Raw genomic sequence first — 18,418 nt, 5'->3', positions numbered from 1 at the left:
GGATTCATGCACTGGTGGGGTCCCCCAGCCTGGCCTGCACCCTCTCACAATCTGGGACCCCTCAGGGGATGTCAGACTGCTGATTTCGGCCCGATCCCCGCAGGAGGCCTGGCTGTGGGGATCAGGCCAACACTGGCAGTCGGACATCCCTTGAGGGATGTAGTAGTGCGTGAAGCGGCAAGCAGCTGGGGAGGAGCTGCCCCACTCATCCTGGCCCCGCTGCACATGCTGCTGCCAGCGGCGCTGCCAAAGGCGGGAGAGGCTTGCGCTGCCGCAGCTGCGCTTGTCAGGCGTGAGCCTGGCGTCTGGCACCCTTCCGTCAGCTGAGCAGCGCTCCCACTGTGGGAGCACACTGACCACCAAGGGGCAGCTCCTACATTGAGTGTCTGTCCCCTGGTGGTCAGTGCATATCCTAGCGACTGGTTGACTGGTCATTTGGTCACTTAGGTTTTATATATATATATAGACTAGAGGCCCAGTGCACAGGGTTCCCTCAGCTCAGCCTGTACCCTCTTGCAGTCGGGGAGCCCTGGGGGATGTCCACCTATGAAATTCATGCACTTGGTGCGGTGGGGGGGTCCCTCAGCCCAGTTTGCACCCTCTCACAATCCAGGAGCCCTGGGGGTATGTCCAACTGCCGCGGAGGCAAGAGAGGCTCCCACCACCACTGCTGTGTTCACTAGCTGTGAGCTCGGCATCTGGCTCTGAGGCAGACTCCAGGGAGCAGCTCCTGCATTGAGCATCTGCCCCCTGGTGGTCAGTGCATGTCATAGCGACTGGTTGGTCTGCCATTTGTTTGTTCAATTTGCATATTAGCCTTTTATTATATAGGATATTTTACTTCAGAGAGGAAGGGAGAGAGAGAATCATCAATGATGAGAATCATTGATTGGCTGCCTCCTGCATGCCCCCTAGAGGAGGTCAAGCCCGCAACCTGGGCATGTACCCTAAATGGGAATGGAACTGAGAACTGCTGGTTCATAGGTAGACACTCAACCACTCAGCGACACTGGCTGGGCAAGAGCATGTGTTTTAAAACAACTGACTGTGCTTTTTGTAGTAGAATCTAGGCATCATTTTTGTTTAATTATAAAATTCACCATTCTGCAAACTTGTGAGTCCAAGGAGAACAGTAGAGAAGTGGGCTTGCACAGCCTCATCCAGGACATTTTTGTGGTCATTTTCTGATGCTGAACCAACCATCCATGCATTCCTAAGAAGAAGCCCTACCTGATCGTGATGGTGTCTTTCTTAAACACATTACTAGACCTAGTTAGCTATTTAGACAGGAGCTTTATAACTACATTTATAAATAAAATGAACCTGAAGTTTTCTTGAATCATCCTCATCTGAATTGGAAACATTGTAGTAGACTTAACAAATGATCTGGAAAGCTTTTGCTCTTTTCTCTATATTCTGAAAGTAATGTATAAGATAGGAACTAAGTACATTCCTTGAATTTTTGGTAGAACTCACTTGGGTTTGGGTAATTTGATTATGTGTGAAAGTCAACCATCATAGCAGTTTACATATTCTTTATATTTAGAAATATGTCCACATCCATTTTCTATTTACTTATTTTCCAATTTTGATTTATTGAGTTAGAGAAAGAGAGAGAGAAACATTGATTTGTTGTTCCTTTATTCATGCCATTGGTTGCTTCTTATATGTACTCTGACTGGAGATCAAACCCATAACCTTGGCATATTGGATGACACTAACAAACTGAGCTACCTGGCCAGGGCTTTTTAGTTAGGTTTTTTAAAGTATTATGTTGATTTTTAAAAGTTCTTTTATTTTATCTGTAGATGATTCCTCTGCAGTTTGCCTTTTTGCACCTAATAAAATGTGGACATCCTTAGTTAAAAAAAATGTGGATTTAGTTCCTTATTTTTATTTTTTAAACATTTTTTATTATCCTCACCCAAAGGTATATGTGTATATATGTGTATATATATACTTTTAATTGTAGAGAGAGGGAGAGGGAGGGGGAAGGAGAGAAAAAGAGAGCAACATCAATGTGAAAGAGAAAAATTGATTGGTTGCCTTACATACAATTGGAGATCAAACCTGCTACCCAGGTATGTGTCCTGACCAGGAATCGAATCTGCAACCTTTTGGTGTATAAGAAAATACTCCAACCAACTGAGCCACACCAGCCAGGGCTAGCTCCTTATCCTATGCTGGAGGCCTGGTGCACAAAATTCATGCACTTGGGGGGGAATCCCTCAGCTTGGCCTGCAGCCTCTCACAGTGCAGAAGCCATTGGGGGATGTCCAACTGCTGGCTTAGTGCTGCTGTGGAGGTGGGAGAGGCTCCTGCCACTGCACTTGCCAGCCGTGAGCCTGGCTTCTGGCTGAGCAGCTCTCCCCATAAAAGGCTAATATGTAAATTGGTTGATCCATGAAAAGAATGGTTGCTATGACACACACTGACCACCAGGGGGCAGACGTTCAGCGCAGGAGCTGACCCCCTGGTGGTCAGTACCCTCCCACAGGGGAAGTATTGAGCTAAGGACCCCTCTGGGGATGTCTGACTTCTGGCTTAGGCCCACTCCCTGCAGCCCGCAGTCAGATATCCCCTAGGGCAGTGTTTCCCAACCTTCTCTCATGATGAGAATCACCTGGTGGAGTTGTTAAAACACAGATTCCTGAATCCCAACTAAGAAGTGCTAAACTAGGATTTTTGAGAACATATAGGTAAAATTGCATACCTAACTTAGTGCTCTGTATATAACATCTGTCTTAGAGCACTAGTTAAGTATACAATTTTACCTATATGTTCCCAAAAATCCTAGTTTAGCACTTCTTAGTTGGGATTCAGGAATCTGTGTTTTAACAACTCCACCAGGTGATTCTCATCATGAGAGAAGGTTGGGAAACACTGCCCTAGGGGTCCTTAGCACTGCTGCCGGAAGTGGGCCTAAGCTGGAAGTCAGACATCTTCCGAGGGGTCCTGGACTGCGAGAGAGCACGGGCTGGACTAAGGGACACCCCCACACACACATACACCAGTGCATGAATGCCGTGCACCAGGCCTCTAGTTTTTAAATAACTGCGTGCTATTTCAGAAGTCCTTTTAAATATACCATGTTATCTTTCACAAAAGAATAGTGAAAGACACAAAGCAAATTGTGAGTAGATGCTAAATTAGACCTTCACAATAGAAATTCCAGATTGTCCTTTGAAAGTCCCCACTAATTCTATAATAGTAGAACCTTAGAAAATTACTAAATGGTCCTTTTGGGATTTTGAGCCATGAATTTTAGGGCCAGATGTTCCATTCTTATTTCATTAAGAAAAAACAACTCTGATGCTAAATCATTGAGATTCCCTTCCTCTCTGAAATAAAACATATAAATATAAAATGTGTTGGAGAGTCTGAATCCTCTAAGGCCTATACTTCCTTCTCTTTCACAAACAACCCTGGATAAACACCAGGGCAACTAGTTACCAACCTGGAAAACTGCTTCCTCCTTCCCTGTCTTTCAAGCATTGTGTTCCTAGGACCTTCTAGGTCACTTCCTGTCAAGAATTCTGACAGTACTGAGGCAGTGTTGTCTTATGGAGCTCAGCACACCTGTGTTCTGATTATTACACTGCATTTTTTTGGCTTCAGAGTTGCAGTCAAAAGTGCTATGGCTTAGCAGTCACTAATACGCTGTTTCCCCGAAAATAAGACAGTGTCTTATATTAATTTTTGCTCCCAAAGATGCGCTAGGTCTTATTTTCAGGGGATGTCTTATTTTTCCATGAAGAAGAATACGATACACATTTATTGTTAAATGAAAATAAAGGAAATTTATTACCTATATATGGTACGGTAGTACTGTAGTTGTCAACACAAACCAGACAAACTGTGAATCCTACAGTATCAAGAATTTACTCATTTATTCAATGACAATCATGTCATCATCTTTTGGAACATCATCATAACAATCCAATTCCTGAATTTCCTGGTGAATTTCTTGTGACTCCATTTCTTTCAGAATCAGTGAACCAAATCTTTCATGTTTAGCCTAGGGGGCCTTATTTTTTTTGGGGGGGATGCCTTATATTTCACTCAGAAGGAAACCTGTAAGTAGGTCTTATTTTCGGAGGATGTCTTATTTTCGGGGAAACACGGTAACATAAGACCTTGCCAGTCAGACACTGGCAGCTTCAATTTCTCTGTTCAGTTGAGGGGATTGAGTAGGTGGCTCCCAAACTGCAAGCTCTGGAGGGTCTGACTTTCTGTACTTTACTTGGGACACAGCTTGATATCTACAGTCTTGGTTGCCCCATGTCTGTGAAATGAGGATAAGGTGTTGTGAATACGGAAAGAGAATAGGTACGAAGTGCTTTGAAAAGGTTTTCTGTTTGCTTTTAAGAACTCCATAAATGCAGACTGTTACTGCATCTTCCATCTCACAGGTCGGATTAGAAAAGTGAATGACTTTCTCGGGCCACACAAAATCGGTCGGTGTGATTGAAAATGGAATCCCTCATTAACCATGTTCAGGGAGTACCAAATAACTACAAGGCACTGGAGTGGGAGAATGTAAGTCCACGAGAATGTAAGTCCTTTTCTCTAGGACTTACATTCTCGTGGGCCACCGGAACACAGCCTTATTTAGGTCCTAAAGGACCAGACCGGTGGGAGCGGGGGACATCCGTTAGTGCGAGTGTTTGTGGCACTCACCCCAGGGCTTGTGGGAAAGGCAGAGGAAACCCCTTACCCCAGCTTTAGGGTTGGTAGAGCCTGGCTGTGCAGGAGAGATGCTGCAGGGGAAGGCCAAGTTCTCAGTCCTGGGGAGGTGCACCAACACATGCCGAGGGCTGCAGGTTGGAATGATCAGGGAAGATTTTAGAAGAGAGGACTGGAGCTGGGTGTTAATTAGTGGGCATGATTTTGAGACATGGGTGGGGAGGGGCAGGGATGAGTTAAGGCACCTGAGGAGCAATCTCCAGTTGAGTCAGAAAAGATGTAGCCAGTGTGGCTGAGCTGAGTTCAGGTAAAGGAGATCCGGTGACAACTTGATGAGTCAAGACCCTTCAGATACAGGGGGAAGAAACCTAATCCTTAAGTAGCTTAAATGGAAAATTCGTTTATGGGCTTGAATAACTGGTAGGTTCACATGTATGCCAACCTCAGCACCTGGATCTGGGGGCCCCCTCAACAGGAATCACATACTGGTGTTCTTTCCTGCTGATGATTAGAAATGTGGGAAATGGGCACCAGCAACTCGATCTTCCCTGCTGCCCTTATGTAAAGCCCCAAGAGAAGTTCTGGGCTCATTCCTGAACCAAATGGGTATTTTGGCTAATTATCCAACCCTGTGGCTGTGGGGAGCACAGGTGGCGGGCATTGAAAAGCCTTGTCCCAAAGGAAGGAATTAGGGTGACAATATTTGTGCCATGCTTGTTGGTGAGGATGGAGTGCTGCTTACCTAGATTCATGTTACCAGCGCTAGTTAGCAGCTAATGTCTTCTTGCTGTCTCTCCCTCCCTGTGTCTGGAGCAGAGGGGATCGTGATCAAAACCGAGGAACAGGAGGAGGAAGAGGAGGAGGAGGAGGAGGACGAGCTGCCTCAGCACTTGCAGGACCTCGGGGAGCTGTCCGGGAGATACAGCGCCAGCATGTACCAGACCCCGCTGCCAGGGGAGCTGTCCCCAGAGCGGGAGGAGAGCCCCCCGCCCCTGCCGCGGAACCCGGTGAAGAGGCTGGCGCCCGTGCCCCACGGCGAGCGGCACGTGAGCGACAGGCACGTGAGCGACAATCGGAGCTCAGGCCAGCAGCAGCGGAACCGGCGCGGAGAGCGGCCCTTCACCTGCATGGAGTGCGGCAAGAGCTTCCGGCTGAAGATCAACCTCATCATCCACCAGCGCAACCACATCAAGGAGGGGCCCTACCAGTGCTCCGAGTGCGACAGCAGCTTCCGGCACAAGCAGCAGCTCACGCTGCACCAGCGCATCCATCGCGTCCGTGGAGGCTACGCGTCGCCCGAGCGTGGGCCGGGCTTCGCTTCCAAGCACACGCTCAAGCCACGCCCCAAGTCGCCCGGCGGCGGCCCCAAGCCCTACAAGTGCCCCGAGTGCGACAGCAGCTTCAGCCACAAGTCCAGCCTGACCAAGCACCAGATCACGCACACGGGCGAGCGGCCCTACACGTGCCCGGAGTGCAAGAAGAGCTTCCGCCTGCACATCAGCCTGGTCATCCACCAGCGGGTGCACGCGGGCAAAAACGAGGTCTCCTTCATCTGCAGCCTGTGCGGCAAGAGCTTCAGCCGCCCGTCTCACCTGCTGCGCCACCAGCGGACTCACACGGGCGAGCGGCCCTTCAAGTGCCCCGAGTGCGAGAAGAGCTTCAGCGAGAAGTCCAAGCTCACCAACCACTGTCGCGTGCACTCCCGGGAGCGCCCGCACTCCTGTCCCGAGTGCGGCAAGAGCTTCATCCGCAAGCACCACCTGCTGGAGCACCGGCGCATCCACACGGGCGAGCGGCCCTACCACTGCGCAGAGTGTGGCAAGCGCTTCACGCAGAAGCACCACCTGTTGGAGCACCAGCGCGCCCACACGGGCGAGCGGCCCTATCCCTGCACGCACTGCGCCAAGTGCTTCCGCTACAAGCAGTCGCTCAAGTACCACCTGCGGACCCACACAGGCGAATGAGCCCCGCCCGGCCTGCCTGCCCAGAAGCCTGAACTCAGCGGGCAGGGCACCCCCGGAAGTCCCCAGCCCCTTTGCTGTTGAGCCCCCCTCTCCTTTCATCCCTCCTCCCAAGGACACAAGAGTCCTGAGACCAGGTTGCTTGCTGCCGTGTTTACCCGGGGCTCCAGGGGTGGGGAGAGCTTGGACCTGGGGGAACCCCTTCGGGCTGTTAATTTCCTTGACAATAAAATGGATGAAACCAATCAGCACGGGGGGAGTGATTTGGCCGCCTGCCACTGGGAGGGGCGGTGCAGGGGCACTTAGCTGGGGATAGAACTTTATAATTCCCTTTTGGATACTGTGGTTCTATTTGATAATAATAGAGTAATTTTTAAAAGATGAGTGTTTCCTGTTTGCCGTTTTTTGTTTGGTTTTGAAGGGGAGGGTTTGAGAAGGTGGCCAAGGGACATCATATGCCTATTGTCAGTTCTCTTGAGTCCCTTTTTTGTGCTAATCCCCTCTGTTGGATGGTGAAGGGGACGCAGATCCCAGCGATTATGAAATTGAAGAGAGGGCTAAGGAGCTTGAAACAGTGACTGGGCCTGTGGAAGTGTAGAAGCTCCTGGAGTCCTGATGTTAGCGGACAAGTGGGAGTTCAGGGGGAGGCAGGAAGAGTGACAGCGCTAGGAAAGATGGTCCTAGAGCTAAAGCTGGTGCTTCTCTCAGGACCAAGCAGCCTGCTGAGCCTGAAATATGGCTGGAGGGTGGTGTGGCTGGTGGCAGGGAGGCATAGGGAAAGGGTGCCAGTCGTGGGGGAAACTATAAAAGAAGACACCATTTTGAACAGGTTTTTTTTGTTTGTTGCCCCAAAACTACTCTCTCTAGATTGGTTACATGCATGAATGCACCCAGGTTTCATTAAGTATCCATTACCAATTGCCATCCGGCGAGGCCTAGAGAAAATGCATGTTCCATTGCACGCAGAGCAAATGACTCGTTCTGCTCCTGGGTTTGGCAGTGACCCAGAGAGAATTCAGGTAACATGGGCCGGTTCACAGAGGCTAGCAGAGTGCCCCACTCCTCCTCCGTGAGAACTGGGGAGGCCAGACTTCGCTGAAGGCAGGAAGACTGACCTGAGACAAGAAGTAGGCAGACTAAGTCCTGAGTCTGGGAGTGGGGGGGGGGGGGGGGCGGGCCAAGACTCAGGGGAAGCGGAGGGAGGAGATGCTACACTATTGTCTGAAAGGACCATAGCTGCCTCTCTCCTCTCGTTGTAAAGAGGCATCAACTGAAGCACGGAAAGGGGAAGTGATGCCCAAAAGCTGATACTTGGGAGGATATGACTTCTCTGTTTACACTGCACATTTGTAAAAGGATGGTAGGACATCAGGGCAGGCAGCCAGAGGAGGGGAGAGGCTGGGTTGGCACAAAGAGCTGGAGAAGTGGCCAGTCTCAACTCGGGTCTCCGGAACCAGCTGGAGAGGAATCACATCCAGAAGCAGGGACTTACATGCAGGAAACAGTGCCAAGCACACAGTGCTCTGCTGCCTACAGGAGCTGGAGAGGTCAGAAAAGCTTCTCTGTGGAGGTGGAGCTGTGGGCGGGGAGGATTCCATAGATGAGGAAAATGAGGAAGGCTTTGGATGGGGGTATTCCAAAGTATGGGGAGTGGGCTCCAATTGATGAGAGAACAGTGATTGATTTGGGTGAGAACTTGTGGAGAGAAAACGGTCAACAAGGTTGGCTTGGAGTAGACCTGGGGTGCAGAGGGGTCTCAGACTTCAAGACTGGAGTTTGAATTGACCTTTTATGAGAAATCATTGAAGACTGCTGAGCAGGAGAGAACATTGATGCAACTAGATGGCAAGAGACTGAACCTGGAGAAGGAATGCTATCATAGTCAGACATGGGAGACCCAGCTGTATTCAACGGATGGGTCATGACGATGTTGAAGGATGGCTGAGAAAATGGCTCTTTTGAACACCAGCGTATTTGAACCCTTGAAGAGGTGTTAGCAGAGATTGTTTTGGAAATATTTAGTGGAGGGCCACTGCTGCTCCAAATATTGACTAGTCCTGTAATTTGAGGACCAAGGAGTGCTGGAAATGTTCTGACTCGAGTGAAAGACCATGATGTTTTGGGATTCAGTATAGTCAAAGTCCGGTACTTCTTATGTGGAACTGGGCTGTTGGGGGATCTCTGTGTCCCTATCTCCCTGTCCGGGGCTTTACCCCTTCTTCATGCCTCTTCCTTCTAAGCATCCAGCACCCTGTACTCCAGTCGTCCCTCTCCTCATCCTGACACCTTGACACCACCACGATTCTCACTTTCCACCTGGCATACGTTCCATAGTGGTCCGAGGCCGACATCTACAGAGACGGCCACTAAAGTGTGGACAGCCTCTGGGGTCAAGCAGATGTAGATTTCAATTTAGTTGTATAAACTTGCACACATTAACAGAATGCCAACTTCCACATCTGTTCAGGTTTAACAAAGTTTAACAAAGGGGATAACAAAGTTTCATTGTGCTGAGACTTAAATAACTAAAGCAAAGGCATTGGCACCTACTAAAGTTTTACCCTACTAAAGTTTTGATAGAAGTTGGCTAGAAGCTAAAATTTTATTATGAACTTCTAGCTAATAATGCCAGCTTAATTTAATAAAAACAAGTTCACGTAGGTGGTGGGCTGGCGGTGTATTTTAAAAGAATGAATCTCTGGAAAGGAAATTTCCCCAGCAGGCAGAAGCGGAAAATTATTTTCATGTGAGAAAGCTCAAATCAAACCACACAGGCAACTACACGGGGTCATGATGTCATAGATGGGGGGAGGTGGGGAGTCCATTCACCTTGCAGCCACACGCCAGAGTTTGCAGTGGGTAATACCCTCCTTACTGGGTATCTGGTACTCTTTCATAGAACTTCCCAAGAGTGCCCTTCATTTAATTATCGATAGAAAGACAGACTTTCAAATTCCTAAATTGCCACTTGCCACTGGCCCCATGGGGTTCTGTACCAGAAAGAATAATTTTCACTTATTGAACACATCTTACTTTAGAAGACTTTGCCTTCTAAACAATGCATCATTTGCTGTATGCATCATTTTACTTGTTTTATAGGCGAGGAGCTTGAGGTTCAGAGAGATTAAATAGGCCCAAGTCACACAGCAATCAAATGGTAGAGCCAGGATTTGAACCTGTGTCTTTTTTTTATTCCGAAGTCCATGTTCTTGGCCACAAAGTTTTTTTCCCTGGGACCTGAATGATTATTGAAAAAAGGAAAGCCAGCGCCTCTTTAAAATTATTCTATTTTATTCTTAGATAAAATGCAGGAAAACAACGTATCAAGCAGAACATGCTCTGTGCCATCATATGTTTGTCAAAATTATGAATGTAGTAAGAAAATAAAACTTTTAGAGGCAAAAATGGCCTTGGTGTCCAGCCTTTGGTTTTCCAACTGGAGAAGTTGAGACCCACGAGGAGCAGGTGGCCTGTGCTGGTGTGGTCACTCATGGGGGTCAGCAGATGCTGCAGGGCCAGGGCCTGGCCCCTTAGGGACGCTCATTGTCACACAGCCCCCATTTTTATTCATAGATGTGTGCAAAGCATTGTGCTGACCTTCATGGAGAAACACAAGAGGATCGGGAAGCCATCCACTGCCATGACCACACTTAGGATCTGGTGGAGATTCTGTGCCTAATTCTCCATTGTTTCCCAAAGTGTGGTACTCGCACCCCCAGGGGTACAGGAAGAGTTTGGTGGGGGTACGCGTTGCACCGGAGTTTGGTGGGACTATGCACTGCACTGTGCTTAGCTGTGCCTAATTCTACGTTCTCATGAGTACAAGGGGTAATCAGCGTTACGAAAATTATAGAAGGGGTACACATATGTCAAAAGTTGTGGGAGTCTGGAGAGCTGAGACCATCATGGGAACTGTAGGCGGCTGTCTTTGCAGAAAGAGCCACACCTCTGTCATTTCTCTGTCCCTCCTGTCAGGGTAGCTGTATCTGGCCAGGTGTCTGTGGGGACCTTTCCGGAGGCAATGTGGTCGTGGCTCTTCAGATTAAGGAATCAAGGCCAGAGGCCTCTGGGCTCTACTGTTGCCAGGGCAACGGTGAGTCAGGCCAAGGCCTCTCCTCCGGCTTTCTGGAAAGTGTTTTGGTGCCAAGGCCTCTTGCTGCCTCCCAGGCACAGTGGGAATCTCTAGAGTTAAGTTTAAAGATCGATTCTGCATTTGCCAGTTTTAGTTAGCTTCCTTGACATATTTTTGTTAAAACATAACAGAATCTAACCTTTTTATTTCTGTTTTCTACAAAGGGTAACTCCAGCCTGAAAGAAATTTTTTTTAAAAGGAAGGAAGGGAGAGAGGGAAGGGGGGTTGGGGGGAAGAAAAGAAGGAAGAAGAAAAAGAGAGGAAGGGAGGAAGGGGGGGGGAGGAAAAGAAAGAAGAGAGAGGAAAGAAAATTAAACCAAGTAGTACTGATCGTGAGTGGCATCACATTAAAACTTTCAGGAAGCACCCCTACCCTTGAGTTTATTTGGGATAATAATCATCGTCACTGGTTCTTACCGTGTTCCAGGCTCTGTGCTGAGTAAGTGCTGTGAAATCATATCCGTACCCCCTTTCACAGATGAAGTTCAGAGAGAATAAGCATTTAGCCCGAGGCCACTTGGCCAATATTTAAGTTTAAGTATGTGCTGTTAAGTGCTCTTATAGCCTGCCTCCCAATTTCTTCAACATGGATCTTTAATAAAAAGGCAAGACAGTACTATTTCTGTCTGATTTGCAGCTCTGCCTGACCTGTGTAAGTACCAAACCTGGCTGAAAGCAGATAGCTCACTGGCTGGCCAGTCCAGCAACACTGGGACTGGGACCCAGCTCACCTAACTAGGATAGAATGGATGTGGCTGGACGCCAAGCTAGCCCCCATTTTTAAACTGATCTCCCCTCTTTCGGAGGAACTTTGGGAAGAGGCTATCTATTAAGGCAAAGGCTCCCTTTTTGTGTTTGTCTCCAATGTTGGGACTTAAGACGCCATTTGTTTAACCCTCAGAGAAGGAGTTGTATAAGGAAAATGTACCCATATCCTAATAAAATAGCACTCACACCCTGAGTCTCATCTTTAGGGCTTACACTACCTCTTGGGGTTCTCACCATTCCTTCCCCTACTATTACATGAATGAAATGCACTGCTTCTCTTTATAAAATGATGGCCAAGTTCTCAAACTAACTCAAACTGCAAGACATAAGTACCACAACTGTCTTAACTAGGGCAGTGGTCGGAAAACTCATTAACAACAGAACCAAATATCAACAGGACAACGATTGAAATTTCTTTTGAGAGCCAAATTTTTTAAATTTAAACTTCTAACGCCACTTCAAAATAGTCTCTCCCAGGCCGTGGTAGAAGAGCCACACTCCAGGGCAAGTGGCTCTCGAGTCGCAGTTTGCCGACCACAGGCCTAGGGAATTAGAAGGTTACATTTTTTTAAAAATATATTTTATTGATTTTCGTACAGAGAGGAAGGCAGAGAGATAGAGAGCTAGAAACGTCGATGAGAGAGAAACATAGACCAGCTGCCTCTTGCACACCCCCTACCGGGGATGTGCCCGCAACCAATGTACATGCCCTTGGCCGGAATCGAACCCGGGACATTTCAGTCCGCAGACCAATGCTCTACCGCTGAGCCAAACCGGTTTCGGCAGAAGGTTACATTTTAATGACAAAATGTACCAGTGAAAATTACCATCATAAGTAATGTTATTTAAATAATGAATTTCAGGATATCAAACTGTTTCCTTCTAGGATCAGTATAGTCAAATAACTATACAGCCTTTTAAAGGACCATATTCAATCAGTTCTTTATTTTCAGGATACACAAATACTAACGTTATGCCCTCCAAGGATTGAAATGGGTTGGATTTTAGCTAAATTCAATCAAGGAAATTAAACAGGTTATGAAATGTGACATTTACCATCTTTCTGCTACTGAAAGTTTCATCCAAGAACCACAAGATTCCATGATCAAATTTTCTGCATGTGAATTATTTATGCAAATTCTAAGTTCTAAGATAAAAAAAAAAATGTATGTCTTTATTATCTTCATTGCATGGATGGTCATATTGAATGTCACATTAATTTTGTCCAAAAGTAAAAGCCGTAAGTTAGTTGGTATAGTTACCCACTGAGCAGTTTAATAACAAATGTCCCACTAAAATTATTATTATTCCTTCCCCATTTTAACCCAGTGGTTTCCTTTGTTTATCTTGAAGTATTGACACCTTACCAAGCCAAAGGTTGTGATACATTTTTAAATAAATCTAGAAAAAATTAAATCTCAAACATTTCAGAGTATCACTAAAAAAGCAAGTCAATATCCAGACCCAATCACACCAACTTCCAGTATATTTGAAGTAGACATAGTGAGAAGAAATGGACATGTTTTTCTTACCCAAATCTCTGCCACTTCTTCAATCTTGGAATAGCATAAACTGCATACAAACTTGCTTGGGTGTTCATTTTACCAAAAAGATTAAGTCAGGCAGGTAATAATCACATAACAAAATTAATTTAACCCCCCTCCCAATGAAAGTGCCATTGTTAGGTTTTTGGGTTTTTTTTCTCACTTTAAAGGGATTTCTGAGTTCCAAACAATAAAAACTTATCTTAGAATTGAATGATCCCCTTATTTCTCCAGGAGAAGGTATCAGTTCTCATCCATAAATGTAACAGAAGAAATTATTTTGTTTCCCACCCAATAAGAGGACTTTTAACCATCTCCACACCTTTGAAATTAAGTGGATTACTTAGAGTAAGTCTTAGAGTTCATCCCCTCCCTATAGAAACTAAATTTCTCATAGTATATTTTTCAGATTTAGGACACAAAATCTTTATCAGGTTTTTAATGATTAGCCAAACTTTCTGGGCTTTATGTGTGTTTTCAAGCTGTTGTTTTTAGCCTCAGAATCCCCTGCTTAACTAGAACCATTTTCAGAAGCTACATATGTAAAATAATTGGAGGCAGAGGAGCTGGAATTGGGGTGGGTGGTAGCCAAACCCATCTGCTTGGCCCTCTCTGGGGCCTGGAGGTTGCTCGGAGGGGTCTCAGAGGAGGAAGTTGTTCAAACCCCTGCCCCTCCTCCCTTGCTTTAACTTTTCCCAGTCTCAAGCCAAACTCCACATGTTTAATTTATCCAGTGACACATGCAGTGCTTACTTAATTCTTTGCTAGCACACAGGATTTCTTAAGCTTATTTCTTCCTTTAAGGATATACCTGCATTTCTCCTCTCTATAACCTCCACTTGACTGAGCAGATGGTCTCAGCAGACAGTGCGGAGTCCCTATACCCTCATCCAGGAATCTAGCGAGCTGACACCTACCAAGAATCCCTGGAAGGCAGGGGAATGGCAGCACAGATGTCCAGAAAAGCCCTGTCAGAAGCTACAAGGATCCCCAAAGTTATTTTTGCAGCAAACGCCTACACTGTGAAGGCAAGGGAAGATTCAGACACAAGTTACAGCCCCGCAGGGCCCTGCGGGCTCCTGTTTCCCTGCTTGCTCCTGGGTCTGGCCCTGCAAAGTTCCCCGTAAATGTTAAATGAATGGGCACAACAGCCACAGATAACAGTGCAGGAAAAAAAAACACAGGTTAAAATCCTAAATCTTTGTCCTGTTGGGATGCAGATAACTTTCTTCATTAAAGGTAATCCAAAACCTTTAAAAGATATAATAAGCATGTCTTGTATTATTTCCTCTGCCATTAGGTAGAGCCCCCAATCACTACCAAATCCTCTTACCACAGTCGCAAGGTGCCTGCGGCCATGACAGAAGTCCTCTGGACAGCTGGGCCTTTGAAGGAAGGTCACCCAGCCCCCTGAAAAGGAGCCAGGGGCAGGGAGATGGAGCCGTTGGCATCTCCCTGGCATCCAGGCGCCCCCCCACCCCCACCCTTCCTCTGCTGGCTGTGAGCTGTCACGTAGTCACGGGTCCGTTTGCACAGGCGCTCTCTCTCGGTAAAGTCGCCTCGCTCTGCTGTGAGCTCCCGCTCCCTGCAGCAGCGGCTATACGTACACAAAGGGCACAGCATGAGGCGTCAGGACCCCCCAGGAAGCGGCCGCTCCCAATCCCAGGCTCCCAATCCCTTGAAGACGGCCCTGGAGCCCCGCAGAGCCGGGTCCCCACTGGGACAGCCCCGCCCTGTCCTCAGACTCCCTCGTCGGCCTCCTGGCTCCCTCTCTTTCCTGTCTGAGACCCCGTGCACCCCGCCTTCTGGGCCCGCGTGAGCACCTGTGACCTGAGGACGTGCAGTGTCTCACCCCAGGGGCGCTGGAGGCGATGCGACGGGACGACGGGGGCTGGGGTTCCTAAAAACCACTACGTATTTTTAATAGATTTATATTTTAATATAAATGTATGTGTAGTATGTAAATTTGATTCCTAATGACTTGAATTATTTGAATTCCTCGTCCCGAGCCTCCGTTCGCCAACCGGCAGACCCTGCGGAGCGCGCCCTGGCCGGGCAACGGGCACCGCCTGCTCCGGCCTCGCCGGGGGCGCCCTCGCCACGTGGGGCCGCCGGCCGTGCTGCCCCCTGGCGGCCGGAGCCGGAGGCCGAGGCCGGCGCCGCACCTGGCCGCCGCGGCCGCTCTAGGAACGCCGGCCTCTCGGTGGTGGCGCGGGGCCGCCGTCGGGCTCCTGGGAAGGGCCGTCCCGTGGCCCTTCCTGCGGGTGACCCCGGAGCCGGGCCGCTGCACCCGGAGACCCGCTAGTCGCCCCTGTTTTCTGGTTTCCTCCCGCGCCGGCCCGCTGGGGCCCGGGATCGGTGCGGCTGCGGGCAGGAGGTGTGCACACAAAGGGCAGGGCTCCGGGCCCCTCAGGGAGCGACGGAGCCAGGGAGCCCCACCCCGAGGGCGCCAAGCCGCTGCGGAGGACCGGGGTGCAGAGGCAATGCCGGGGGCGCGGGGACAAAGAAGGGAGGATGGCCCCAGAATTTACCCTAGTGTCTGGGCTTATAAAATTCTTTCTCTGTCCATTAAGCTAGTGGCAGATGCATTTCCAACATGGGCAGGTGGATGCATCTTGAGAGGCGCTCTGGTGATGGGCTGCATCTTTTCTGGTCCTTGAAACATTTTCAAATATGTCTAGTTATGTCCAAGAGGTGGACTTGCACTGTGCAAGAAGAGTATAAACACTTCTTTTTAAAAATATATATTTTATTGATTTTTTACAGAGAGGAAGGGAGAGAGCTAGAGAGCTAGAAACGTCGATGAGAGAGAAACATCGACCAGCTGCCTCTTGCACACCCCCTAATGGGGATGTGCCCGAAACCAACGTACATGCCCTTGACCGGAATCGAACCTGGGACCTTTCAGTCCGCAGATTGACGCTCTACCACTGAGCCAAACCGGTTTTGGCTAAACACTTTTTTAAAAAGGGTTTGTATGCATATATGCCAAACCCACTCCAGAAGGCCCACCAGTTTACACTTGTTCTTTAGTGGGTACCTGCAGGCAGAGGTGATAATTGGGAAGGCGGTGCCTTGAGGGAGAGGGAGGACACAGAATCACCTGGTTCTTTGTGAGGGCTGACCATGGCATTGATACGGCGGCCTGGGCCAATATTGTGAGGCCTGACTCAATGCTTTGGGAGCATTGGGTCAAAGGAAACCTTTGAAAATGCACATTTGCTCATAGTGTTCTGTGGTGTGGTGTGGGTTTTTTTGTTTTGTTTTGTTGTTTTTTAAATATATTTTATTGATTTTGTACAGAGAGGAAGGGAGAGAGATAGTAAGAAACATCGATGAGAGAGAGTCATCGATCAGCTGCCTCTTGCACACCCCCTACTGGGGATATGCCCGCAACCAAGGTACATGCCCTTGACCGGAATCAAACCCGGGACCCTTCAGTCCCCAAGCCGACGCTCTATCCATTGAGCCAAACCGATCCTGACTGTTTTGTTTTGGTTTTTTTTGTTAATCCTCACTGGTTGGTTGGCTGCCTCCTCCTTGACCAGGAAATGAACCCGTTACCCTTCTGTGCATAGACAGGTGCTCTAACCACCGAGAACATCAGCCAGGGCCCTAAGAATAGTGGTTCCCATTGTTCTTGGGGTAAAATCCAGAATCTCCTGAGGGCCCACCAGGGCATGGGCTGTATGAATTGGGGCAAAGGGAAGGAAATGGGAGACATCTTAATAGCATCAACAATAAAATAAAAAATCCACAAAAGTCACCTATAATCGCTCTCTCTATTTTTTAGTCCTTGCCTTTATGCCATTGAGAAAACCATGCACATGTAATGGCATCAGAGAGGAAATGCAATGCCGGCAGGCCCGTGGAAGGGACAGCTAAGCATGCAGGCTGTGATTATCTTTTCATTAAATCTGCATATATACTGTGGTGACCTCCCCATTCCAGATTTCAGGTGTCCTGTCCTTGGGGCTGTTTTCAGTCCTGGGTTTCAGTAGATGGTCTAATATTTAATAGGATGAGTCCTCCAACACTGCTCTGTGATTTTCAGTTTTCTTAGATTCTGACATCTATTTTGTTTTGGGGAGTAAATGATCCACATTTTGTTTACTAGGCCTGTCTTCCATTTATATCGCAGGTAAGGAATAAGTTTTAAAAAGACAACATTTGAAGTAGAAAAAGGACTAAGAAGGTCTGGGTGGTTAAGAGAGGAGGGAGCTCTAACTGGTTTGGCTCAGTGGATAGAACATTAGCCTGCAGACTGAAGGGTCCCAGGTTCGATTCCGGTCAAGGTCATGTACCTTGGTTGTGGGCATATCCCCCAGTGGGGGGTGTGCAGGAGGCAGCTGGTCGATGTTTCTAGCTCTCTATTTCTTTGTAAAAAAAAAAAATCAATAAAATATATTTTTAAAAAAGAGAGGAGGGAGGCTGGGGAGGTGGGCAGTGAGACATCAGAGAATAGTGGGAAGAGGAAAGACAGGTGGTGAATAAAAGAGGAGAAAGAGAGCAAAAGAAGGATGGATGAAGAAACGATGATAGATGGAGGGCAACTGACAAGTGAACAAGGTGGGCCAGGCCCTCAGCCCCAGAGCTTGGTGTGGGAAGAGAGTTTTCCCCTCTCAGTAATAAGAGGGCACCTAGACCCCTGCTATCTCTCACTGTGAGCAAAAGATTGTGACTAACTTATGGATGGATTCACCAAACTTGGGAAAGAAAGTGGGTTGGACTTCAGAGCAGAAAAGCCAGTTTGGAATGACAACGGATATGAAGCTAATGATACAGGGGCTATGATGGTTTATATGGTCTGGGTGTGGCTATATGAGTATAAAGGTGTGAAGGAAGGAAAAGCACATACCTGGGGGTATAGCTCAGGGGTAGAGCATTTGACTGCAGATCAAGAGGTCCCCGGTTCAAATCCGGGTGCCCCCTTTGGATGTCCTTTTTTCCAGGATTCCAGGCTCCCAGCAGCCTTTCCTGGTCTCTGTAGATCCATCATCCCCACTAGAATGAAGTTAGGACCCACCCTCTCCTCTTGACTCTGTGCCCCTTTGTTAAAAGATGTCTTCACACCAAAACCGATTTGGCTTGGTGGATAGAGCGTCAGCCTGCAGATTGAAAGGTCCCAGGTTCGATTCCGGTCAAGGGCATGTACCATGGTTGCGGGCACATTCCTAGTAGGGGGTGTGCAGGAGGCAGCTGATCTATGTTTCTAACTCTATGTTTCTCTCATCGATGTTTCTAACTCTCTGTTCCTCTCCCTTCCTCTCAGGAAAAATACAAGATAGGTGTTTTCATCAGTAGTCCTCTTCTGATTGAGTACTATC

At 47.9% G+C, this 18,418-nt stretch overlaps 2 protein-coding genes across 5 annotated transcripts in view; both read left to right on the top strand.

Annotated features, from left to right (window-relative positions):
* The window catches only part of ZNF777 (zinc finger protein 777), a 32,669-nt gene extending 25,641 nt beyond the window's left edge, over nucleotides 1–7,028 (top strand). For all 3 annotated transcript variants that reach the window (XM_084896853.1, XM_084896851.1, XM_084896852.1), the window contains exon 6: nucleotides 5,503–7,028. In XM_084896853.1, coding sequence (XP_084752979.1) covers nucleotides 5,503–6,650 — 1,148 coding nt within the window. In that variant the 3' untranslated portion in view covers nucleotides 6,651–7,028. The remainder of the gene's footprint in view (nucleotides 1–5,502) is intronic.
* Nucleotides 1–18,418, top strand: part of ZNF398 (zinc finger protein 398) — a 73,934-nt gene that overhangs the window by 24,188 nt on the left and 31,328 nt on the right. The gene's annotated exons all lie outside the window — the stretch shown is intronic.

The sequence above is a fragment of the Pipistrellus hanaki genome (assembly GCF_964339955.1).
Source record: "Pipistrellus hanaki genome assembly, chromosome: 10".
In the NCBI taxonomy this organism is placed as follows: domain Eukaryota; kingdom Metazoa; phylum Chordata; class Mammalia; order Chiroptera; family Vespertilionidae; genus Pipistrellus; species Pipistrellus hanaki.
The sequence above is the reverse complement of the archived record's forward strand: the minus strand, read 5'-3'. Positions and strand labels throughout refer to the sequence as shown.